Consider the following 25,582-nt stretch of genomic DNA (forward strand, 5'->3'; position numbering starts at 1 on the left):
GGATACATGAGTAGATTATTGAATCTTCTTTAAAACCAAAAAAGCAACTATTAGTTTTAAATATTTTACATTGGTATGGATTCTTGCATATTGATACAAAATTGAGGTTCTTTTTGCTATACTAGATATATGTTTCTACTCTTGTTTAAGATATTTTTGTATATTGATACAAATTTGAGGTTATTTTGTTAGAATATACTGTACATACATTTCTACTCTTGTTCAATGTATTGTACCTATACAGCTCATTTAGCCATGTAATGCAAATTTCGAGTCCTTGAAAATTATTAATACAAACTATTTAGGATAATAAGGAAATGCAAGTTAACAATTAGTTACTTATGACAGTCACACTTGTAGCCATATTAGGTATATTTTCCCGATCAAATACATTTTAGGTAGACAAGTCATCTTCAGACACTTCAGAGAATATAGTATTTAAGATGTTTTAATAATATAGGTGGTATTTTTTGTGACAATGAGACATGTCTGCTCCTTGCAGCATCAATCTACTTCAGAGAAGATGATGGGCATCAAAGAAACTCCACATGGAGTTTACTTTCTTTGTGGCAAAAGTAAGCTACTGGAAAGAAAGTACCTTGGTCTTACCTGCTGACAGTATACTGTCCAAACTGGACAAAGCAGGACACAAAAGAAAGTGACTACCAAACTTTGCCAAGACAAAGTAGGACAGTTATTCAGAATAGTCTCTTCACAGACATGTCTGTCTGATATTCTAGGCCTGTAGGCCAAAAGTGAATGCCCTAACATTACAGAAGAACCTTCAGTAACTGTCCAGGCAGCCAGATATTTCTGTCATTTCTCACATTTTTTGGAAGTTGCTTGTGTGCATGTTCTGCTTACTCAGGTTATATATTTCCCCCTCGCATCTCTGATGGAGTTGAAGACTAGATAGTTATAGTCTTCCTTGTTTACTAAAGAGTCGTTAAGTGGGCTGGGCACAAAAATGTGTGGTGGCACATACCTTTGATCCCAGCTCTAGGGAGGCCCAGGCAGGCAGATCTCTGTGAGTTTGAGACCAATCTGGTCTACATAGCTAGTTCCAGCATAGCCTCCAAAGCCACAGAGAAACCAACCCTGTCTTGAAAAACAAAACAAAACAAAACAAAAAAGAGGTGTAAATAAGTTTGGGAGACATAAAAACATAGTTCTGGGTTGGTAATACAAATTGGGATAGAAAATGAATTAGTTACAACACTTTGACCTCACCAAGATAGGATAGATGCTGGAGTATTGTCTCTGAATTTGTCAAATGCAAATGTACTAGACATTGTTAATGTAATTATTAGCTGCATATACTTATATATTTGTATATAGTTCTTGTACTTATTGTATATAGTTTTTCTATGTTAATACCTTTGCTTTTTATTTACACAAAAGTAGGGAAATGTTGTGTGATATTTTGTTTGTGTTCTGATAAAGCTTCCCTGGAGATCAGAGATTGGAACTAGCCACTAGTTAACCACAGAAACTGGGCCTTTAATCCCAGCTTCACCTTTAATCCCAGCACTCAAGAGGCTGGGGAAGGAGACAGGTAGAAGGCAAGTGATAGCTGCTCCAGGTTCTGTGTTCCTCCTGGCTATTACCCTGATATCTGACTCCTGGTTTTTATTAAGCAGCCCAAGTCCCCTTCCTAAGCATTCCAGCTTATGACCATACTTGGGCATAAACCCAATTTGTGGCAGACATGCCATCACCCCTCACCTACAAGCTACATAATCTCCCTGTTTTAGTTCTGGTTCGGTGGTTTCTCTGGCCTTGATCTCTGGAAACGGAGAACTCACCCAGGAGTTGCTTTGCTCAAATAAATCTGTTGTTATACTTTTTCAATTCCAGTTGATTTGTCTTATTGCAGAGGCAGAGAAATGTATTATCCAGGTACAGAAAACCTATTACGCTTGAACTTCTGTAGTACTTCCCCAGAGGTATCACCCTAATATCCCTATAATTGACCCCTGGCACCAAGTTGCCCTTTCATCCTGTCTTTCAGAAACTTGTGCAAAAGTACAAAAAGCATCATGCTTTTTTTTCTTAAGACTTCACTATTCTAAAGATCACTGTGTATGTATGAATGACTAAAGTTAATGCTTTTTTTCCCCTCTTGATTTTGTTTTGTATTTGTTTTTGAGACACAGTTTCACTTTGTATCCCTAGCTGTCCTGAAACTCTCCATGTAGACCAAGCAGACTTGGAACCACTCACTGAACCAGCTGAGTGTGGTGATGATTCTCTCAATTTGGTCCTCCCTGAGCCTTGGGGATACAACTGCAGGTTGCAGTGATATTTTTTTTCCTTCCCTCCCTCATTTGTGGGAATGGTATCTTCCAATAGTCTCCCATTCCCCCTTTGGGATTTAGAAAGCCTCCAGTCTCTACACCTGGCACCCGACCTGAAAGACCCTAAATGCATTGGCTTTTACAATCAAATTTTGCCTCAATACATACCCCTTTTAGACAACCAATCTAATAGCACCCTAGATCCCGGTATTATTTAGGACTTTACAAATACTGCCAGCAATTCCAAAAATGGAAAGAGATTCCTTCCATTCCCTATGTTAAATCTTTTATTTTTCTCCACTCCAAGCCCCATTTGTTTTTGTCTGGTCTTCCCTGCTATACTGTGTAAATGTTACAGTTGACAACTCTGTATGCTTGTTGCAAGGTGGGAGTCAGAGCTGGCCAGCTGCAGTGTGCACACACCTTGGTTCTCAGCTTACTGGAGTCAGATGTCTTTTAAGTGTAAGTTCCATTAGACTGTTGTCTCACTTCAATTAAAACTATAAAATAATGTTTCTCAGAGAAATAGTAAAAGGTATCATCAAGAACAGTAACAGATCGTGCAGGTTGTACAAAAAAGGCCACAACAGCTGGTGGTCTTTCAAAGATAACAACAGCCCTCTTTGTAATAGTTAAATGACAAACCTGTCTAGGTAGAACAATGGCCTTTGACATCAGAAAAATTACAGGCACTGGGACAGCTGGTACAAAAGCTGTACATATGGAAGAATCAACCATTCCTTGACATTCTCCTATATTTGTCATTCAAAAGAAATCTGGAAAGTGGAAAATGTTAATGGATTTAAGAGCCATAAATAAGGTGATTCAGCCTAGGGGCTCTCTACAGCCTGAAATTTCCTTCCCTTCTCTGTTAGCTAAAGGATGATCTACTCTAGCGATTGATTTAAAAGACTGCTGTTTACTATACCTTTACAAGAACGGGATAGAGAAAAATTTGCCTTCACAGTTCCTATTTATAATGGAGCTGGGTTGTGGTGGGATTTTTAATCCCAGCACTTGGGAGGCAAAGGCAGGCAGATCTTGGTGAGTTCAAGGCCAGCTTGGTCTACAAAGTGAGTTCCAGGACAGCCAGGCCTATACAAAGAAACCTTGTCTTGAAAAACAAAACAACAAAAATATCAATGGAATGTTCCTCCCCAAGGGATATTTAAACAGCCCCACCTTGTGTCAATATTTTGCATGACAGCTGTTGGAAATAATTTGTAGTTTAATCTGTATATAGATGATATCTACTAATTTAGTCAGACTCAGATACCCTAGAAAAATGTTTGGTGAGGTAAAGAAAATTTTGCCCTCTCATGGATTATAAATTGCTCCTGAAAAAAAAATACAGAAAGGAGATTCTATGAATTACAAAAAAATGTAGAAATTAATTACAAATTATTAATGATTTTCAAAACTTGCTGGGAGTTATTAACTGGCTAAGGCCCACAGTTGGGTTGACTCTAGGTCCAAGTAATTTAATTCAAACCTTATAAGGTGATAAGGACTTAAATAGGACAAGAAATTTATCAGCTGGAGCTGAGAGATAATTGACTTAGGTAGAGAAGAAATTTCAAGATGTTCATGTCAATTGTCTGGATCCAGAGCTTGATTGCATTTTGGTTATTTTACCTTCTACACATTCTATAGTAATTCTTATGCAGAGAGAAGACAATATTCTAGAATGGGTATTTTTGCCACACAGAGTTAAAAATTAAAGATCTTTTCTGAGTTGATTCTGAAAGAAAAATTGAGACTTCATCAATCAACCGAAATAGACCCAGCAGAATTGTGGTGCCTTTTACTAATGCTCAAATTTTCTCTTTATGGGCAGAAAATGAAAACTGGCAAAGAGCTTTCAGTAACTTCTTGGAAGAGATTAGTGACAAATATCCCCAAAACAAGAGACTACAGTTTATAAAAAGAACTAATTGGGTCCTTCCTCACATTGTGCAAGGAACACCAATTTCTAAGAGTTGTTACATTCTATATTGAGGCAAATAAATCAGGAAAGGCAAGTTATAAGTAAAAAATTTAAGTAAAGTGGCTCAAAGTCTCTATGATTCTGTTCAAAAATCAAAATATGCTCTTCTTATGGTATTAGATTTTTCAGAACCTCTTAATTACCAACCCTCAGTATACAAAAAGAGTTGTTTTACATATGGAAACTGCTGCACTTATTTCAGATAATTTAAAATTAACTTTGATACTTATTCCGTTATAAGAAATAATGAGATAGGAGAATAAGGAGGGGAGAAGAGGGAGAGGAGGACATGAGGAATCAGGAAGATTGAGTCAGGGAAGAATAGAACAAGAAAAGAAATAACCTTAATAAAGGGAGCCATTATAGGTTTAAAGAGAAATCGGTCACTAGGGAAATGTCCATGGACCTACAAGGATGGCCCCAACTAAGAATCTAAGCAATAGTGGAGAGGCTACCATTATGCCCTTCTGCTATGAGACTGATGACTACCTTAAATGCCATCATAGAGCCTTCATCCATTAGCTGATAGAAGCAGAAGCAGAGACCCACAGCTAAACACTGAGCAGAACTCCTGGAATCCAGTTGTAGAGAGGGAAGAGTGATGAGCAAAGGGGTCAAGACCATGCTGGGAAAATCCACACACAAAAGCTGATCTTAGCAAGCAGGAGCTCATAGATCCCAGTCTGATAACTGGGGAACCAGCATAGGACTGAACCAGGCCCCATGAAAATGGGTGTCAATTGGGAGGCCTGGGCAGTCTACTGTGCCTCTGGCAGTGGAACCAGGATGTATCCCTAGTGCACGATTGGGTTTTGGGAGCCTTTTCCCCACAGAGGGATACTCTCTCAGCCTGAATACACAGGTCAGGACCTAGGCCCTGCCCCAAATGATGTGACAGACTTTGAAGATTCCCCATGGGAGGCCTCACCCTCTCTAGGGAGTAGGTGGGGATGGCATAAGAGTTGTTGGGGGGCATTGGAAGACTGGAGGGAGAGGGAACTGAGACTGGTATGTAAAATAAGATTGGTTTTAATTTAAATAAAAATTTACTTTAAAAGGGAAATAATGAGAATAGAAATCATCCCTTGTATATAACACAGATGAGTTCCCATAAGGGTCTACCAGGCCCTCTAGCATGAATGTGATCAGCTATTGAAAGGAAATGTGCTAGAAGCCTCAAAACTTCATAAGAAACACCATGTTAACAGGAAAGGTTTGAAGAAAGATTTTTCTATCACTTGACAATAAGCCAAGAAAATTATAAAGAAATGTCCTACTTGTTTTTTGTATAAACAAACTCCACTGCCTATAGGAAGTAACCCAAAGGATACTCAAAGAAATGAAATTTGGTAAATAAATACTTAATTTTACAGAATTTTGAAAATTAAAGTATGTGCACCCTACCATAGATATTTTTTTTTTAGGATTTCAATGGGCAACTGCTTTAAATTCTGAGAAGGCTGATTCTTTAATTAAGACTGGCAATGCTCCAACATGTGTCTCTAGTAAAATGAAACAGTTTTTTTTTTTACATACAAAGCATATTACAGGTATACCACACAATCCTGTAAAACAAGCAGTTATAGAAAGATAACCAGGCATTGGTGACACATGCCTTTAATCCCAGCACTTGGGAGGCAGAGGCAAGAGGATCTCTGTGAGTTCAATGCCAGCCTGGACTACAAAGCTAGTTCCATGATAGACTCCAAAGCAATACAGAGAAGCCCTGTCTCGAAAAACAAAACAAAAAATAAAAAACAGAAAGATCTAATTGTACTTTAAAAGATATGCTTAATAAACATAAAGGTATAAATAAAGATTCCTAAAGGTCAATTCTTTATTAACTTTACATTTTTTTAATGCCAATGAGAAAGGAATGATGCCTGAAGAAAGACATTGGATAATAAAAAACCTGCTGAATTGAATCACCCCATCAAAGATATGTTGATCTCAGAATGAAAACCAGGATGTATTATGTTGGGAAAGAGGTTTTGCTTTTGTTTCCACAGGAGAGGAAAAGCTATGGGTACCAACAAATTTGATTAAGAGAGGTGATAGTTCATCAAACAGCATAGCCATTCAAACTTCCAGATGGGGAAATTCCCCAAATTTAAGGTCGGAGAAGGGCTTTGTTTTTTTGTTTTTCAAGGAGAATAAAAGCATCCAACTAAGGAATCTGAAGACTACTGAACAAATGAGACATTAAAAGAAAAAAGACAAATCATTCAGAGAAAATGTCCCAAGAAAAAGAATAAATTGGTCTAACAGTACAGTATGCTTCCAATAGGATGATATCTCATAAATTTTCCCAAATGTTTGTCTCTACTGTTCTCTACAGACATAAAAAGCAAATGGTCCCAAATAAACACACAAAGACTTATATTAATTATAAATTGTTTGTCTAACATCTCAGGCTTCTTATTGAATAGCTCTCTCTATATTATTAACCCATTTATATTAATCTATACATCTCCACGTGGTTTTGGCTTACCAACAAATACCTGGGCAACCTATCTTCCCAATAGCTGCATGGCATCTCCTGACTCCACCTCCTACCTTTCTCTATCCCTGTTTGGATTGCCTACATGGCTAAATCCTGCCTGTCCATTGGCATTCATCAACCAATAAAAGAAACATATATTTACAGCATATAAAAGGGCATCCCCCATCAGGATACAGGAGTAAAGGGGTTATGGAATCTTCCTCTGTGGTTAAGGAGAGTCACTGAGCCATGTGGCAATGGTGTCCCTTCGTGGGGTCCCAGAGAAGCAAGCCATTGTATGAAGCTGTAAAAGTGAATCATGAATTGCATTGACCTCAGGGTGTTGAAGATGCCAGAGGCATGAGAGATCTATTAGAGAGAACTGCAGACATGAAGTGGAACTAGCCAATGAGAGAGAAGACTATTACAGCCAGCAAAGCAGGGAGAGCGGACTGAGCCCTCTGACATCAGACATGGAGCTACAGGGTCTGGAGTTTGTCCTGCTGGATTTGGGTTTTGCACTGGTATAGTATTTCCTCACTTTGCTCCGTTTCATCCATTGTGGAACGGTAATGTATGTTCTGTGTTGGAAGTGTGTTACAGCAATTGAAAAGTAACTAAGACAGAGGTTTTTGTTTTTTGTTTTTGACCAAGGCACCTTCTATAAGAAAACATTTAATTGGAGCTTACATTTTCAGAGGGTTAGAGCCCATGACCATCATGGCATTGAAAACAGTAGCAGTAGGCAGGCAGGCACTGGAGCAGTAAATGAGAGCTCATATCTGATCCACAAGCACAAGGGAGAGGGAGCTAACTTGGAATGGTGTGGGATTTTGAGACCTCAAAGTCCACCCCCAATGACACACCTCCATTAAGAGCACACCTCCAAACCCTTTCCAAATTGTTGGGTGATGGATGGTACTTTTAATCCCAGGGCTTGGGAGGTAGAGGCAGGTGGATCTTTGAGTTAAGGCCAGCCTGATCTCTGTAGAGCTAGTTCCAGGCCAGCCAGGGCTACACAGAGAAAAACAAAAACAGCCCACCAACTGGAGACCACACCTTCTCAATCAGAGGCTCATAGAACCCGCCCGGAGGCACCAAGGACATCACCCTTGAAGGTCTTCAGGACATTTTTATATTCCAAACCAAGACACAAATAAAGGAACCAGAGGGCATCATTGGAAATTTGGGCTAATATTTAGAAGCCTTCCAACAGCTAAATACTTAGTCCCTATGAGTTAACTTGAAGGGATGCTAGCTATGTCAATTGTGGACCCTATCCCATTCTCAATGGAGAAACAGACGGTGGTTGAGAAGGCACTTGCCATAGGCAATGACTCTCTATGCCCCACAGCAATAATCTTGATGTAGTGCACTCAACTGGCACAAAGGTACTGCACCCTTAGCGGTACCTCTCTTAAAATATTTTGGGTCAGGGTAAAAGCTTGGCATAGGAATCATTTTACCTATTGCATAATGGAGGGCCTACGATGGCAAGAATAAAGCCCCTTGAAACTCCCATGGTTACTGTCTGCCAAGATGAGAAGGGACACCGGGTCACTTTTCTCTGGAGACTTAATGAGGCAATTAGGAAGAACATTAGGTCCTATCCTGTGTTGTAGATTATTAATTGAAGATATGTTATAATTGTTTATGCTGTGGAATATTTGTTTAATGATGCAAAGATGTGTTGCATTTGTTTTGTTTTGTTTCTTGAGGCAGGGTTTCTCTGTGTAGCTTTGGACCCTGTCCTGGACAAGGCTGGCCTCAAACTCACAGAGATCTGTCTGTCTCTGCCTCTCAAGTGCTGATGACATTACTTTATGGGCCATTTGAGGAGGAAAATTCCCAGGGAATCGAGTCCCTCTACAACTTCTTATCTAAAAGGGGATAAAGGTTTCAGGAAAATCAACCCCTCTCCAGTTATACAGTTGGGAATGTTAATGGGAAACCATGGCCTGAGTCTGAGCAGACCCAGCCTATTCCAGTGCTCTCTTCCTCAGACTGTGAAGCAGGGGAGGGATTTCTTTGTGGTGACAGGGGAGCTGGATTTATGGGTTGCAGAGTTGTTAGGGCCCCCTACCACTACTTGGGGAGAGCTTGTACCCAGCCCAACAAGGTCTATCAGGCATCCTAATTTGTGTGGAGTCTTAGTTGTTCATGATGAACCCACAGCCTCCTCCTAAAATCGGAGGCAAGGTCTCATCATGATTTGCTGGTGATGGTATCCCTCCCTTCTGGAAAACAGTAGTATGACATCCAGTGTTCTAACTGCCCCTTGTCCCCAACAAGGTGAGGAGATTAAGTTCTCAGTCATCAAACTCACAGGATTAGGTTCTGCTGTCCAGAATACTAGTCTTGTATCCATGGGATATCACTGGGCAATTATACAAAAAAACTTGAGGGAATTTTATTTCTGTCCTAGGCTATAAATTAGATAATGACATCTCATGTCTGCCCCTGATGAGAATGGGATCCAGACATGTCCTCTATTGTCCATTCCCATCAAAGAATCCATCTGACGCATGAGGGGTGGCACTTACTGCTGGAGGGAATGCCTATGATACCATTGCACTCACTGATCTCTCATGTGAACACTAAGCATTTCCTGGGCACTACAGGGCCTCGGTGTATGACTCAGCCTGTTACACAGGTGCACTTCACCTCACTGAGCAAGGTATTAACTGTAATCTCTCTCTCTTTTAAGATTTATTTATTATGTATATAGTGTTCTGCCAGCATGTCTGCCTGCTTGCCAGAAAATGCCATCCGATTTCATTATAGATGGTTGTGAGCCACATTGTCGTTGCTGGGAATTGAACTCAGGACTTCTGGAGGGGCAGCCAGTGCCTCTTACTCTCTGAGCCATCTCTCCCGCCTCTAATGTTTCCCATCTTTTTTTGTTGGGGGAGTTGAGACAGGGTTTCTCTGTGTAACCGTAGCAATCCTGAAACTTACTCATTCTGTAGACCAGGCTGACCTAGAACTCACAGGGATCCACCTTCCTCTGCCTCTGAGTGCTGGGATTAAGTGTGAATGCCACTACTGTCTGGCCTAATCTTGCCTCTTAATGTTCTCCATGAGGTAGTGATTAAAGAAACATGGTGGCCTGGCCCACCTCAAAACCTCAACTGGCTGGTGAGCAGCTTCCCCAGAATGTCCACCTTGCAATGAACACAAGTGTCTAGGAAATCATTAGTCTGGTTGACACCTGAGACAAAGCCCATATGTTGAGGAATAATCTTTCTGTATGCTGTGAGGATGTCTGCTCTCATGGGTTAATTTAAAGCTGACTGGCTGATGGCTAGGCAGGTGTTTTGGGACAGAGAGAATGCTGGTGAGAAGGATGGAGTCAAAGGAGACAACATGAGATGCAGAATGAGCAGGACAAGAAATAGGAACATGAGGTAAACAAGCCTTGGGGACGCACATAGATTAATAGAAATGGTTTAATTTAAGTTATAAGAGCCAGCTAAAAACAGTCCTAAGCTATAGATCAATAATTTATAACTAATATTAAGTCTTTGTGTAGTTATTTGGGAGCTGACTGGTGGGACGGAAATGTCTACTTACACTCAACAGAAGGATTTGTTTTACATGGTTTTCTTGCTTGTCCTCCTCTAATAAGGGTAAAGTTACTTCACTTTAGGTTTTTGTTAAGACAGGGTCTGTCTACATAATCCTGGCTGTCCTAGAACTCACTATATACACCAGGTTGGCTTCAAACTCACAGAGATCTGTTTGCCTCTGCCTACCAAGTGCTGGGATTAAACGACTGTGCTAGCATGTTCCACTGCAACTGTTTTTAGTCATATTTTTGGTAGGGTTATAGTTACTCTAACAGTTTCACTTTATATTATAGATGTCACTACTGCTGCATAGCACCTTGTCATCAAAAGGTCATCCTGCACCCCAGATCTACATAGTCAGCTGAGTTCTATTGCAGGCCTCTGGATTTGTCCAAGTAACCCTTCCCTGAGAACCTTTCTCTCCAGCCAACACTCTAACACACTGTCTCCTCTCATCAAGAAACAGCCAGATTAGTCGCCATCCCAACGCTCCTATTCCCAAAGGCAGTCAGTATCTGTCTTTGAGAGGGGTGAATGAAAAGGGGTCAGGGGAATTTAAGCCAATCAGGAAAGTATGGACAGACCCTTTAAGAAGGGGTGTTTCTTGTTCTTCTTGTCCCTCCATGGTTCTCCTGGATGTTGTAATTGGCCACCTGAAAGAAAAGCCTACAAGTTAGGGGTTAGGGTAGGGTTAGGGTTAGGGATACCCTAAGCCTAGACAAAAGAGGGAAGGTGGAGCAGGATTCTATAAAACACACTGAGTTGCCCTGGTAGACTCTCAGCGCGGGGGCCCCTCCTATCCCTGTGTTGTTAGTCTGTCCATTTCCATACAGTTGCTGAGCTTTGCATTCCTTTCTCCTTCTGAATCTACGGCTGTTACTTCTCTGTTACCTGTCCCTGTGGACCCTGGGCTCCCACTATCATTCTCTATTTCCCAGCCACAGTTACTTTTGAATTCGTCTTATGTAGTGGCCCATCTTGTTTGTCAACTTGACTGCATCTGGAGTTAACTAAACACCAAGCTTGCTGGGCATACCTGTGAGGAGTTTTCTCAGTCAGACTATTTGAAGCAAGCCTCCCTGAGGGATTCTCAGCTTCTCCAGTGTCACACAGCCTTTGCGGGATGTGCTGGCTATTTGTATGTGAATCTGACACAAGCAGCAGTTATTTTAGAAAGGAGGAATTAAGAGAATATTCCCACAAGATTGGCCTGTGGAGTGTCTTCTTGACCTTTATTTTCACAGGATAGAAAAAATTATGAAGATCAGATTTAACCAGAGGAGACCTCCTAAAAATCTTGACTGCAGAAAGAAACTGAGAAAGGCCACAGATAAGGTGACATACATGCTGATCCCTTGCCTATGGGAACAGCTCTGAGACCGGATGAGACATGATAAATCTTATTGGTTACAGAGTTCTCATGGCTTCTTATTACATGCCATCCTTTCATATGGATGGATAGAGATTTATATTACAGTTTGGCTATAAGTCTAAATGGACTTACAATGTTTATGGTGCATTTTTCCTACTTAAACATAGAAAAAAATATCTTTAGCACATTCTTGTGCACATTGTATATTCCATACTTGTGTTAACGCAGATATATATGTTACCTTTAAAAGTTTATGGGTTTTAGAAAAAAAAAAAAAAGACTAGACACCAGTAAAGATAAGGAGCCCACGTGATACTGGCTCAAAATGCTTCTGTTGCCGTTTCATCAAAATTTTGCATCCAGAACAACTTCAAAGCTGCAAGCTGAAATGGTCCCAGCCTCATGCACTACTTCAGCCAGGACTTCAGATAAGTCCTGCACTTTCCTAATTACACAGAGTCTAGACCAGATATTGATACAGCTAGCTCTCCCAGGACTTGAACATTATCTCAATTTTCTTTGGGGCACCTAACTAAAGATGCCATTGCCCCCAAACTGCAGGATGTAAATTTAAGAATATAATGCCCACATTCTCAAGATGTAGGATGGGTGGTTTTTGGTTGTTTGGTGGGCTATCGATGTTTGTCATCATTTAGTGAGGTTGGTTAAAAATTGTTACTAGTGATGGTAAGAGAGGACTATGCAAGGGAGTGCTGTGGGATGATCTTTCCATGCAATGTGAATATGTATTCCTCTCACTGGTTAATAATAAAAGCTGTTTGACTAAAAGCCAGGCAGGATAAGGCTAGATGGAACAATAAAACTGAGGACTCAGATGAGGAGGGGTGAAGTCAAGAGAGATGCCAGTCAGCTGCTGAACAAGCAGGTGATATAGAAATGAGGTAAGAGGGTTGGGGGTGTGCCTCAATTGGTAGAACGTTTGCCTAACATGCATGGGACCATGGGTCCAGTCCCCACCAGGACTCATAAACTGGGCATGGTGGGAAGCACCTGTGAGCCCATAACTGGGGAGATAAAGGCAGAAGGATCGGAAGTTTAAGGCCATTGATGATGGTAGCCTTCCCAGATACATGAGACCCTCAAGTGGGCAGTGGGGACAAGAGGAGAGGAAGGAAAAGAGAAAAAAGAAAAAAGAAAATGAGGTAAAAAGCCCTGAGCCACATGGCTAAACATAGATAGAAATATGGGTTAGCTTAAATGTAAGAGTTAGCTAGTAATAAGGCTGAGCATTTGAATAAGCATTAATAATTAATATAAGCCTCTGAGTGACTATTTAAAAACAGCTATGGGATGGGTAGGACAAAGAAACCTCTGATTACAGGGTGGTTAAAGTCAAAGGCCTCTTTTTGAAAAGAAAAAAGGCATATAGGAATGATAGGATAAATGAATAGATATTGAATCTACTTTACACTAAAAACCAACTATTAATTTCAAGTATTTTACATTGGTATGGGTTTTTGTATATTGATAACAAATTTAAGGCATTGTACCTATGCAGCTCACTTAACAATATAATATAAATTTTTATTCCTTGAAAGTTATTCTTATAGACTATTTATGATAATTAAAGAATACAGGTTAGTAGTTAGTCATCTGACAATCAAATTTGTGGTCATGTTAGGTATGCTTTGAAGATCAAACAGATATTTTTTTAGATAGACAGATGGTCTTCAAACACTTCAGAGACCTAAAGAATATGGCACTTAAGATGTTTTAATAACCTAAGACTTTTCATGACAGTGAGACATGTCTGCTTCTGGTAGCACCAATTTGCTTTTAAAAAGGATGATAGGCATGGAAGAACCTCCACATGGAGTTTACTTTGTGGCAAAGTTAGCCATTGGGCAGGAAACTGCTATTGCCCCAACTGCTGACAATATTCTGTCGAAACTGGACCAGCAGGACACAAAAGAAAGCGGCTGCCAAACTTTGCCAAGACAAGGTAGGGAAGTCCTTTAAAATTGCTGCTTCACAGAAAAATCTGTCATATATCCTAGGCCTAAAGGCCAAAGAATGATGCCCAACATTACAGAGGAACCTTGGATGATTGTCCAGGCAGGCAGCTATTTCTGTCATTTCTATAGTTTTAGAATTTTCTTTCTCTGTACTTCTTATTTACTCAGGCAATATTATATCCTTCTTGGGTCTCTGATGGGGATTGAAAAATAGATAGTATACAGTTTTCCTTGTTACCAAATTCAGAAAAAAATCTTACATAAGAGACAAATTTATATGGTTGAGAAATATAAAAGCCTAAGTTGTTTATCTAAAATGATATTTTTAGGTCTACAAAGATATTTTTAGGATGGTAATACAAGTTATGATAGAGAGTTGTTTAAGTATATAAAATTTGAGACTCACTAAGATAGGATAGATAATACAGTACTTTCTCCAAATCTGCCAAATATATATGGACTAAGCATTGTGAATATAATTCTTATTTGATAATTGTTCTTATTGTATATAGTTTTACTTTATTAGAGTTAAAATCTTTCCTTTTTATTTATACCAAAGGGGGAAAATGTGGTGGTATATTTGTACACTGTGTGAATGTGTATTGCTATAAATGGTGCAATAAAAAGCTGAATGGCCAATAGCTAGGCAAGACTAGGCAGGATTTCCAGGGAGAGAAAGGAAGAGGAGAAAGAATCTAGGCATCCAGGAGACACCAGGAGTCATGGAGAGGAAACAGATTCAAAATTGAAGAGAGGTATCACCACATGATAGAATGTAGATTAATACAAATGGGTTATAAGAGCTAGTTACGAACAAGCCTAAGCTGCAGTAGGCTAAGCTTTCATAATTAAGAAGTCTCTGCGTCATTATTTGGGAGCTAGCTGGCAGGACAGAGAGAGACTCATTTCACAGCTTGTGTGTTCTCTCACCTCACTCTGTCTCACTCCTTTAGATAACCTGGACTAATGCGCCACGTCTGCAGCTTGTGAGTTTGTGTGTTCTCTGCCACTGGTGCTTTTCTTTTTGGTATATGCTATTGTTACTCCTTTCACATCTCAGTGTCTGTCTTTCCTGGGCATCCCATACTTTGTTTATTCCATGGAATGAACTCAGCAGACATCCTGGACAACCATCCCTTATCCCAAGAACCCTGAACAGATGAAGACTAAGATGTTTTCAGGAGCTGCTTCTAACATGTTTAAAAAATAAAAATGGCCCACTCCTGTAATTTCAGCATTAAGGTTGAGGCAGGAGGCTTGCTGTGAGTTTGAGGTCAACTAGGTCTACACAATCAGTTCCAGACAAGTCAGGGCTATATAGTGACACTATATCTGAAGGTGGGGGGTAGCTCAACATTTGCTGGCAGAGCTGGACTATTTAATGGCCTATAAGATAAGCCAGCTTGGTTGCACTATCTAGCCTACTGCCCGTGCAGACTACCTCTGTAATGGCTATTCTTGGCTATCATCTCGACTACATCTGGAATTAACTAAAACCCAAATGGCTGAGCACACTTGTGAGGGATTTTTGCTTATTCATTTGAAGTGGGAAGATCCAGTTTTAATCTGGATTTTTGAGGTGAAAAGATGCACCTTTAATCTGGACCACACCTTCTGCTGAGAGCCTATATGAAGGAGATAGAAGAAGGAAACTTGTCCTTTGCCTACTTGTTTTCACTCTTGCTGGCCAGTCCATCCCTTCATGGGCATCAGAGCATACTTTCAGGATTCTAGCATATATTGGAGTCCAGCTGAGCAGCCTTGTAGACTGAACAACTACTAGATTATTGGGCCTTCCATTGTTGGAATAGCTGGACCACAGCCTGTAAGTCATTTTAATAAATCTTCTCTATATATACATTCATTCTATAAGTTATGTTCCTCTAGAGAACCCTGACTAACCCTTCCCTTCATTCCACACACTTCATTTTTTTAGTCCCTGGAACAACCGTGTTTTCCTATTTCTGTCAAGGTGGGCTAGTAGGCAGATTCCTGCCAGATTCAGAAGGAATCTGGCCATGCCATTTGCTTATCTGCTTACTTGCCTGAGGTCCAGAGCATGATGCCATTCTCCCCAGCCTCATCACTTGGAACAGTCAACAAGAGTCTTGACTTTTCCAACATGCTCTCATGACATGACAGGAGTCCATCTCAGGTAGTGGGGTTGTTGCCTGCTGTAGCTTAAAGTTCCAACTGTCATGAAGACATCCTTGCAGAATGTCCATAATATGTCAGACACCTACATTTGCTCCTGGATGCCCTCTGCTTCTGCTGTTGAGCTCTGGTTGACCCAGGAACCTGGGTTCTGCTGGCTTCTGCTGCTGCTACTCACTCTCCAGAAGCAACTTCCAGACCTCAGGCCTGGGCTAGTCCTGAGTCTCTAGGCTTCATGGTCCCTACCAAGAAGGTTGGTTTCTCTGGGCTGTCCCCAGCCAGACACTGTCCAGAAGAGTCATCCAGTAAGTGCTGAGTGAAGGACTACAGATGCGGCTCTTGACACATGAGATCTTATTTTGTTCTTAAATACATCCACCAGTCTTTGCAGCCTCCATCTTGTGACAAGTGGCCAGAATGGCAGTTGTTGTTAAGAATCAGAGCCACAAGCGGGGGGTGGGGGGGTGGGGGGGGGTGGGGTGGGTGGGGGGGTGCACACCTTTTTTCCTAGAACTTTGGAGACAGAGGCAGGCAGATCTCATTGAGTACAAAGGGAGTTCTAGGACAGCCAGGACTGTTACACAGAGAGAGAAAACCTCTCAAAAAACAAACAAACAGAACCAGAGCCACATTGTTGCCTCAGGAGTGGTGGAAAGGCCAGAATGTCTAATATGCACTACATCATACAAAACTCCTTTACTGGGCACATGACACAAGGTCTGCAGCATCACCCCTCCCATAGCCCAGGCTCAGCTCTGAGCCATACCTGGCAGAGGCACAGACTGATCCAGACATGGAGTGCTACAGGCCACAGGGATTGCACAATGAGATCTCAGTTTACAAAATCACTAGGCTGACCCATCAGGATCATCATGCGTTCCTTTGGAGGAAACCTGCCTTTTGAATAGTTACTGTCATCTCTGTAGAATCTTTATGAAGTCATAGCACTTCCCTTTTCTATTGTGGGATTCCTCCCCCCCTCAAAAAAAAAAAAAACCTCCAGCAGTGTATTAATCAATTGTTTACTTTAAACCATCTTCATATTTATCCACAGTTTATGCTGCCCAAAGATAAAGATCTGCACACTTTTAAAAAATGAACTTAAAAAAGGTTAGATGGTGAGAGCCTTTATCATTTATTACAGAAGTAGCAATCAATATTCTAGGTATCAACCCACCAGAATTAACTTCTGATGGAGAAAATACACTGGGTGCTTTATATTTTCAAAAAGGTCCCAGAGGAAGGAAATGCCTTCCTACCAGGGTGGTAAAAGCTGCAGCCTCCATCTCACATAGGCCCTCACTTTCATCTAGTGCTGGTAGAAAATGCTAATACAGATCAAAGGCCCATTTTCCTTCCACAGCTTGTGCAAGTTGCCATGACTACCTTGATGCTGTGTTTCCAGCTACCATGAAAGCAAAAGCAAAACCCAGTACATACATTTTTACATCTATCAATTATAAACTTCTAGTGTTTCTTCCTTGTTTTACATTTATCAATTATAGACTTCTAGATTAACTAGCCACATAAATGTAGTTTTACCTACTTGCCTCATTTAACCCTCTCCTACCTCTTAGGTTTGCCCACAGGTTTTACAAGTCATGTCCCCTCTTAGACTTAAGTTTGCCCAAAGTTTTACAAGTCATATCTCCTTGCTTTTACCAAGAACTTATCTGCCTTCCTGGCTCTGAGAGATGTGCATGCCTGGTATCTTTGCCGTTGTCAGAGAATTGCTAATTGTTTCTGTGGGTATATAAACTTGAAACCTTGTGGGATAAAAACTTTTAGAGAATTTTTAAGGAGAACATCTAAAGACAACTTTAAGCGAGCTTTCAGAGAAAGAACTTTTGAGGAGAAATCCTAAAGAGAGCCTTTTGAGAGAGAGCTTTTGGGAAGAACTCCCTTTGAAGAATAAAAGGTCATGAGAAGAACGATACACATATGGACTGATTCATTGAGCCTCAGACCTTTTTTTAGCCAAGCCCTATCCACCTGCTTAATGGAGACCCTCCTTAATGGAGACCTTGGCCTGTGGTCACAATGGTGTCTGCAGAACTGCTCCAAGGCCAGGAAAAAGGCAGACCTAGAGACCCCTAAAGCAGACCTGACACCTGGGAGCTCACAAGCTGGCAGCCTGTTTGCAGGTGCATGGTCACAAATAAATCAGGCTTGACTCTGTGAGAAAACTCTGTCTTGAAGAGAACATTTGTTCTTCAACCAAAAGCCCCATGAAGCCAGCTGGGTCCAGCACCCTGATTCTCACCTTCCACCCAGCACTTGCCATTAGTAGGTGCAGAGAGGCAGCAATCATGCCTGGCATGCCTTATGGATAAGTCCTCTGCCTTCTGGCTGTATTGGGCTACCTCTCCCAGAAAGCCTTTTCCCTTAGCCAGGTGTCCTCTGCATTCAACTAGAATCCAGGGCCACTAGGGCCAAGATCAGGACATAGTAAGGAAATAGATCCTAGACTTCCTAACTCAGTTCAGGAGAAAAATATAATGTCAAGAGGGACAAGGGTTCCAACCTGGACATTGGCTGACTGTGTCACCTCCCAGTGACTCAACAGTTGTATCAGTTAAGTCATCTTTTGCCCATATTCTTCTCTGAGTGGGAGGAGGCCAGAGAAGCCCTCCTCCCAGCTCCTGGCCCCTGCAAACAGTCAGGAGTGACTGGCTAGGACCAGATAGCTTTAACTTGGGATGCCTTTCTTTCTTTTTAAAGTTTATTTGGGTGAACTCAGCATGGATATAACAAAGTCAGCAAGCCCAAGAGGTGACTGTGGATGAGCAGATAGGGAGGGATTAGGGACCCTGGACAGACAGTTTGGAGGAACAACCACTTGAAGAACAGACTAAGTCCAGGGATGTGGAGGGAAAGGGTAATCAAGGAGTTTGGAGGCCAGGATGCATCTGACAGAGACCCAACTCCAACAGGCTTCTCCATAGAGCAATGGGGCAGCCCTAGGTGGTCAGGCTTCAGAGCTCTCCATTCAGGGCTTTAGCCAGGTGTCCACTTCCAGCCCCCAGCTTGATTCCTTTCCAGGAAGCCTCTCCCACTGGCAATTCTGGCAATTCTATTCCTGCAACTTAGTGGTTCTGAGGAAAGAGCAACTGCCTTCAGCAGTGCCCAGAGAAGCCCTTCCATTGTTTGGCATTGAGCCCATCTCTGTCTCAACCACTGAAGCCAAGTTAGTTAACTTAAGCACTCATTGGCCAGGTCTTGGGTCACGTGACTACCACTGGGGCTGGAGGGGGCCAGTATTCCCCCATCCCAGTAATGGGACAGTAGTGCGTGCTTGGTCCCCAGAGGCTGCTTAAAATATAGGGACCCTGACCTGCTATGCTGGATACTTTCATATCAACTTGACAGGAGCTAGAGTCATCTGAGAGGGTGACTCAATAAAGAAAACGCCCCCATAATATGAGGTTGTAGGCAAGCCTATAGGGTGGTATCACCAGGGGCTAGCAGTACTGAGTTCTATAAGAAAGCAGACTGAGCAAGCCATGAGGAGTAAGCCAGTAAGCAACAGTCCTTCGTGGCCTCTGCATTAGCTGCTGCCTCTAGGTTCCTGCTCTGAGTTCCTGCCTTGGTTTCCCTCAATAGATTGTGACTTAGGATATGGAAGTCAAATACACCCTGTCTTCCCCAAATTGCTTTTAGTCATGGTGTTTCATCACAGCAGTAGAAAACCTAAGACACCTATTGAGGAGTACTCTGGGTGCTTCAGTGACTAGGAGGGCCTACATTTGTGCACAGGTGGAACTGGGAAGCCAAGAACCAACATCTGCAAGGAATAGGATGAACTACAGGGGATGGACAACAGGCAGCAGCATGTAAGGTAAGGCCCTGGAAGGCAGTTGTGCAGAGTTAGGAGTTATGCAGACAATGACAACTTGAAATGCACCAAGGGGTGGGCAGGAGACAGGTTAGATTTCACCAGGCATTCTGATAAAAGCTGGCTGCTGAGTACTGGGATCACTCAGGCCAGCAAGTCACCCTTAGCCTGCAGGAAATCTTCAAAATACCCATGGAGCTGGGCAAGGCTGTTTCTTACCCAACCCCAATAATGACCCTGTGGAAAGGGGTTGAGCCATCTGGGAGTCATTAACTCACTTCACTGGCCAGCTTGTGGGTGGTAGAGCCCAGTTCAACATGGTAGCTGGCCATGCCTTTTTCAGGGAACCTCCAGGCAGGTACCAGAGACTTCAAGAGGCTGTGACCTTTGTTCAGGTGGCTCACATCTGCCAAGAAATGCTGGTCTCTTCCCACCCTCAGCCACTGCCCCAAGGCCCTTCGCCACTTTAAAAAAAAAAAAAAAAAAAGATCCAAGGAAACAGCACCATGTTATCTCACCTACCCTGGTCCCAGCTCACCAAGTTGTATGTGTACATACTGTTCTAGAACTTTGCAGTTCTTCCATTTGGTAAAATTGTCTTTTGTTAGACCAGATCCTGAGGTCTAATCCCCAATATGTGGACAGCTGTCCTGTATATGCTGGACAGTGCAGTGACCCAAGGCTGGGTACCCACTCTCTTAACCTTTCTTGTAGGTGCTGGTCAGTTGTTTAAGGGCACACCTGTCCCACTTCTGCAGTCGAGGCCTGCTAGTTGCCTAGCTGAGATTTGGAACCTCGACCACCCGCCATCCCCTACCACGCAGCCTCTAGCGCCCACAAGACAGCGACAAAGGGTCAAAGTTGGAACCGTTTATTGATCCCCAGGAGTGCGGCAGGCGGAGATAGACGCCGCACAACCGGAGCGCGGGGTGGCCAGCGGCGGGCAAGGCAGGCAGGCGCCGCCAGGCCATTGGCGCCGCTGGGCCGGTAACCATGACGACGGCCGTTGCCAAGGGTGAGAGCCAATGGAGGCGTCGCCAGGGCCGTTTCAAAAACCTAAAGCAAACAGAATGCAGCATCGCTGGGGGAGGGGCGGGAAAGGGAAAGGGACAGGGAGTGGGGACCTGGGCCAGGCCGAACCGTACGAAACCGGTACACCGCGGGGTTGAGACGGAAAACTTGACAACGTCGCCAGACAGTGGGGTGTCACTTGCGGCCCTTGGGCACCTTGGGCACACTGGGTTTGGCCGCCTTCTTCACCTTCTTCGCGCCGGCAGCCGCCGCCTTCTTGGCCTTTTGCGCACGCCGCTCCGTCTGCGGCCTGGCCGGCGTCCTGTCCGCCGCCGTGCGCGCCTTGGGCACGGGGCTGCTGGTCGCCGAGGCTCCGCGCCGATCCGCGCCGCCCTCCAGCTTCTTGCGGTTTAGCTTGAAGGAGCCGTTGGCGCCGGTGCCCTTTACCTGCAGCAGCGTGTCGTTCTGCACCAGCGCCCGGATCGAGTATTTGAGGTAGGTGCGCCCGTTCTGCTGGTCAAACCACGCCACCTTCCTGGCCTCGGCGTAGATGCGCGCCAGAGAGGAGCCGCCGCGCTCACCCAGCCTGCGGATGGTCTCCACCACCAGCTGGCTGTACTTGCCCGGCTGGTTCTTCTTGCGGTTCTTCTTCCTCTTGGGCTGCGCGGGCGCCGCAGGGCCGCTGGCTTTGGCTGTCTTGCGGGCCGTCCCGTCGGCGCTCGTCGGCGGCAGGGCCTCCTCAAGCTCCACAGACATGGTGGCCAGCGGGTTGGTGGCAGGCGGCGCGCGGTAGCCTGGGGGCCGCGCCGGAAAGAGGAAGGCGAGGGGCCTCGGCGGCGCCGGGGGGCTGGGGGCGCGCGGCGGCTCCAGGCGGGAGCGGCCGCGGCCGGGCCTAGGACCGGGCGGCAGGGCTGGGGCGAGGGTGGGGGCCGGTCTGGCCGCAGCGGGGCTCGGGGGTGGGATGCCGACAGCCTGCGGGGAGCGCGGCGGGGCTGCACCGGCTCCGGAGCTCTGGGCGCGCGCGCGGCACTCTGGCGGAGAGCGCGCCTGACTCCGCTTTTATTTCCCCGTGGCGGACCACGTTGAGAACAACAACAGCCTGGTCCCCGGCCAGCGCCAACTTGTGCTTCTTGGAGTGCTTTCCGCGGACGCTGGCTCCTCCGCCCGGGGCTTCCGGGCGCGGGTGCACCCTCAGCAGTGTGCTCTGACCAGGGTCCGAGCCCGCTCCGCGGCGCAGAGTCAGCTTGCACCTAGGAGGGGCTCGGCGAAGGGGTACAGAGGTGTGTACCCCAGGCTACACGAGCGTGGAGGAGGGGGGCGACCGATTTGGGAACGATTATCGCGGGCCTGGGGCGAGACCTCAAGGCCCAGAGCTTTGCAAGCGACAGCTAAGGGTGTTCCTCAGGCACCCGAGTTAGGTCTGGGCCCAGGGGACCACAGGCCTACCCGCAGGAAGGGCTTTAATTTGTACGAACTAACACAGGGTACGCCCTCACGCGGCCGTCGGGAGCAATGCGAAGAACTAGACGGTTCTGGGGTGGGGGTGGGGGTGGGGTCTGCTCTGGCTCCTAATGGAATAGCAGAAGGCGGGTGCCCTGAGGTGGCTTGCTGGGCTTTGGGCACCAGGCATCCCAAGGCCATAGGGCCTTTCCTCAGGCACTGCCTCACCGTTCCCTGGCTCCAAGTACTCCATTTTGTGATACCCAAGTAGCTGCTCCTGATCCCCTAAAAAACAAATGGGGCTCCAGGATAGACAAGTGTGAGATTATGAGCCCATGGGGCATGTCTCTGAGCAGGTGTGGCAAGGGAGTGGCTTTTGGGAGTCGAACACTGTAGGATGAGGTGGCACTTGGGAGGCAGGCAGATCTCTCTGAATTTGAGACCAGCCTGGTCTACAGAGCAAGTTCCAGGATAGGTCCCAAACCCTGTCTCGAAAAACAAACACCCCCCCAAAAAAAACAAACAAAAACCCAAGGACAACAGTGGAGAAGGCAGTGGCCTGTCTGTGAAGGACACAGTAGATACCACTTAGAGTCCATGCTAGCTTTTGGGATAGGTGTCAGCAGTTCCCTGGCCTTGAGTGAAGGGAACCTTCGCCTGTAGATCAGGAAGGCCTTGACTCACTCCACTGGCCTCATGAACGGGGAAGGGAAACCCAAGATTCCTGGCCATCCGAGATGCCTTTGAAATAACTGGGTCCACCTGCCTCCCTCCCTCAGACCTGTAGTCATTTTTCTTTGGGCCTCCAGCTGACAAATAAAGACACAGAAACTTTCTAATTATGAAAGTGTGGCCTCAGTTTAGGCTTGTTATTAACTAGCTCTTATAACTTAAATCAACCCATTTCTGTTCATCTATATTCTGTCACTTACCACCCACCCTGCTTCCTGTGTCTCCTCTAGTCCACTTCACACACCTCAGTTCCCTCTCCTACTTCCTGTCCCGGTCCCCAAGTCCACCTCTACCTCCTGCCTAGCTAATGGATGTTCAGCTTTTTAATACACCAATCACAGCAATGTATCTTCACAAATATCCCACAACACACCCCATCAAAGGAGGGGGGTCAGGAGCATCAGGAAGTTGGCCATGCTTTAGCAGAGATCAGAGCCTGAGTTGCCCCTTAGTTGTCAGAAGGCCCAGTCTCATTGAGACACAATCTGTGTTTGGGGAGGCTTCAGCTGACACCCACTCCTATCTCCCCCCAAGCAGAAGCTTCCTCCAGTCCTGTGCACTAGGGTGCTGCCCACAGGCTGGCTCACTTAGAGCTTTAGGCAGAAGGACTGATTTGTGTTTGACTCCATCCTGTCCAGTCTATTTGTTCCTGTCCATCTGAGGTAGGATAGACAGGGAAAGGAAGAGCCCCTTACTCTTGGATCTTGTTTTTCTTGCTAAGAGTCAAGAAACATTAATGCAACTGTTAAATGCAAATTGCTCTTAGAAATATGGTTTTCCTAAGACATCAGAACATAAATGAACTGTAATTAGTTTGGGACAGAATACTTGTAACTGAGTTTTTATCATGTTAGCAGTTCCCTTGTCCCTAACATTAAAGAATGCATTTCATAAAAACACTATTTCTTTTACAAAAGGATTTTTGTTTTTTGTTTTGTTTTTTTTTTTTTTTTTTTTGGAGATAGGGTTTCTCCTGTAGTCCTGGCTGTCCAGGAGCTAGCTTTGTAGATCAGGCTGGCCTTGAACTCACAGAAATCCACCTGTCTCTACCTTCCAAGTACGGGATTAAAGTTGTGTGGCACCACCACTTGACACAAAAGGAAAATTATTTAAGTTTTAAAAAGTGAGCCAGATCATATATTTTTACCCCACTTTTAAACTTTACTTGCATTTTACGCTTTGCTTAAATCTTTACACTGTATTGTAAATTATATCCTCTGAGGGATGTAACTTAGTAGTTATAGACACTTTGAGTATGATTTCGCGCGCGTGTGTGACGTGTGTGTGTGTGTGTGTGTGTGTTTGTGTGCGTGTGTGTGTGTGTGTGTGTGTGTGTGTGTGTGCACATGGCTTGGGTGTCTTTCTTGGTCACTCTGTACCTTTTCTTCTTAGACATGGTCTCCCACTGAAACTTGAGCTCCCCAATTCAGCTAGCCTGGCTGGCCGGCAAGCCCCAGGCATCTGCTTTTCTTTCTGCCTTGGCCATACTTGAGTTACAGATGTTCACAGACAGACCTATCTGGGCACCAGGGATTGGCAGTCAGCTACTCCTGCTTGAGCAACAGCAGAGCTCTTACCCAGACATCTCCCACCCATTCCCCTCCCCTTAACCCTTCCTGTTCCTTTCCTTCCCTCTTTCACACTCCCCTTCTCTTCCCTTCCCCACTTTTTTCCTTCACATACCCTTGTCTTGGAATTGTGTATTAATTACCCTTAGGTTAGTGGTAAAGGGACACAGATACAGCTCCACACCATCACACTCCTTCCCTTAATTTTTTTAGGGATCTCTACTCAGGACCAACTAATTTTTGGTTTTGGTGTAGAAGAGAATTTCAGGATTAGACACTATGAAGTAGAACTGGAGATCATTAGAAGAATGCTCAAAAGAATGAAAGCATGCCGGAGACTAGAATGTGAGCTTCGGTAAGGAAGCCAAGATGAGTTCTCCTAGTAATCATTAACTGTGTGTACCATTTGGTAGCTCTCAAGTTACATCTCAAAAGATGGCTAAGAAACCCTCTTTCCCTTCCTCCATGCGCATGAGGACACGCTCAGCCCTGCATGTGCAGAGAAAGAAGTAGGTATCCTTCTCCATCACTCTCCATCTTATTTGTTAAAGATATTTTACTTTGTGTATATAAATGTTTGTAACACAAATAATAAAAACCCAGAGACAGATATTGGGGTTCAAACCTAAGGTCGGAAATGCAAAGCAGACAGCCACTAGCTCTTATCTCTACCTCAGACTGAAATGGTTGATCCTGTCTCCATGAATCCTCAGAGTGCAATGCAGACTGCAGTCCTCTTAGATCCTGTCTTCTCCTGCCTTATATTCCTCTGTTCACCCAGCCACATCACTCCTGTCTTCACCCTCCAAATGCTGGGATTAAAGGTGTGTGATCCCAAGGGCTGAGACCACCTTAGTGTGAGCTGTTTCTCTTTTAGACCGGATTAATTTTATGTAGCTTAGTGTGGCCTTGAACTAACAGAGATCTGTCTGGCTGTCTCCTGAGTCCTGGGATTAAAGCTGTGTGCCACCGCTGCTGGGCCTCTATGGCTAGCTAGTATGGCTGCTGGGAGTGAAGGTCTGTGTGTGTCACCAGTACCTGGCTCTGTGGCTATGACTGTGGCTAGCTTTGCATTTTGTTCTCCAGTAGCTTTATTAAATCATAAATAATATATCACCACAAATGTTTTGCCTGCATGTATGTCTATGTACCACATGTG

General features: G+C 44.1%; 2 protein-coding genes across 2 annotated transcripts in view; one reads left to right on the top strand and one right to left on the bottom strand.

Annotated features, from left to right (window-relative positions):
* Positions 1-25,582, top strand: part of Mgll (monoglyceride lipase) — an 883,522-nt gene that overhangs the window by 28,546 nt on the left and 829,394 nt on the right. The gene's annotated exons all lie outside the window — the stretch shown is intronic.
* LOC127235992 (histone H1.10) lies at positions 20,528-22,145 on the bottom strand. The gene has a single exon (XM_051203383.1). It carries the CDS (start codon positions 21,437-21,439, stop codon positions 20,879-20,881), a length of 561 nt encoding a protein of 186 aa, XP_051059340.1. The 5' UTR covers positions 21,440-22,145; the 3' UTR covers positions 20,528-20,878.

Source organism: Phodopus roborovskii, unplaced genomic scaffold, assembly GCF_943737965.1.
Source record: "Phodopus roborovskii unplaced genomic scaffold, PHOROB, whole genome shotgun sequence".
Classification (NCBI taxonomy): Eukaryota; Metazoa; Chordata; class Mammalia; order Rodentia; family Cricetidae; genus Phodopus; species Phodopus roborovskii.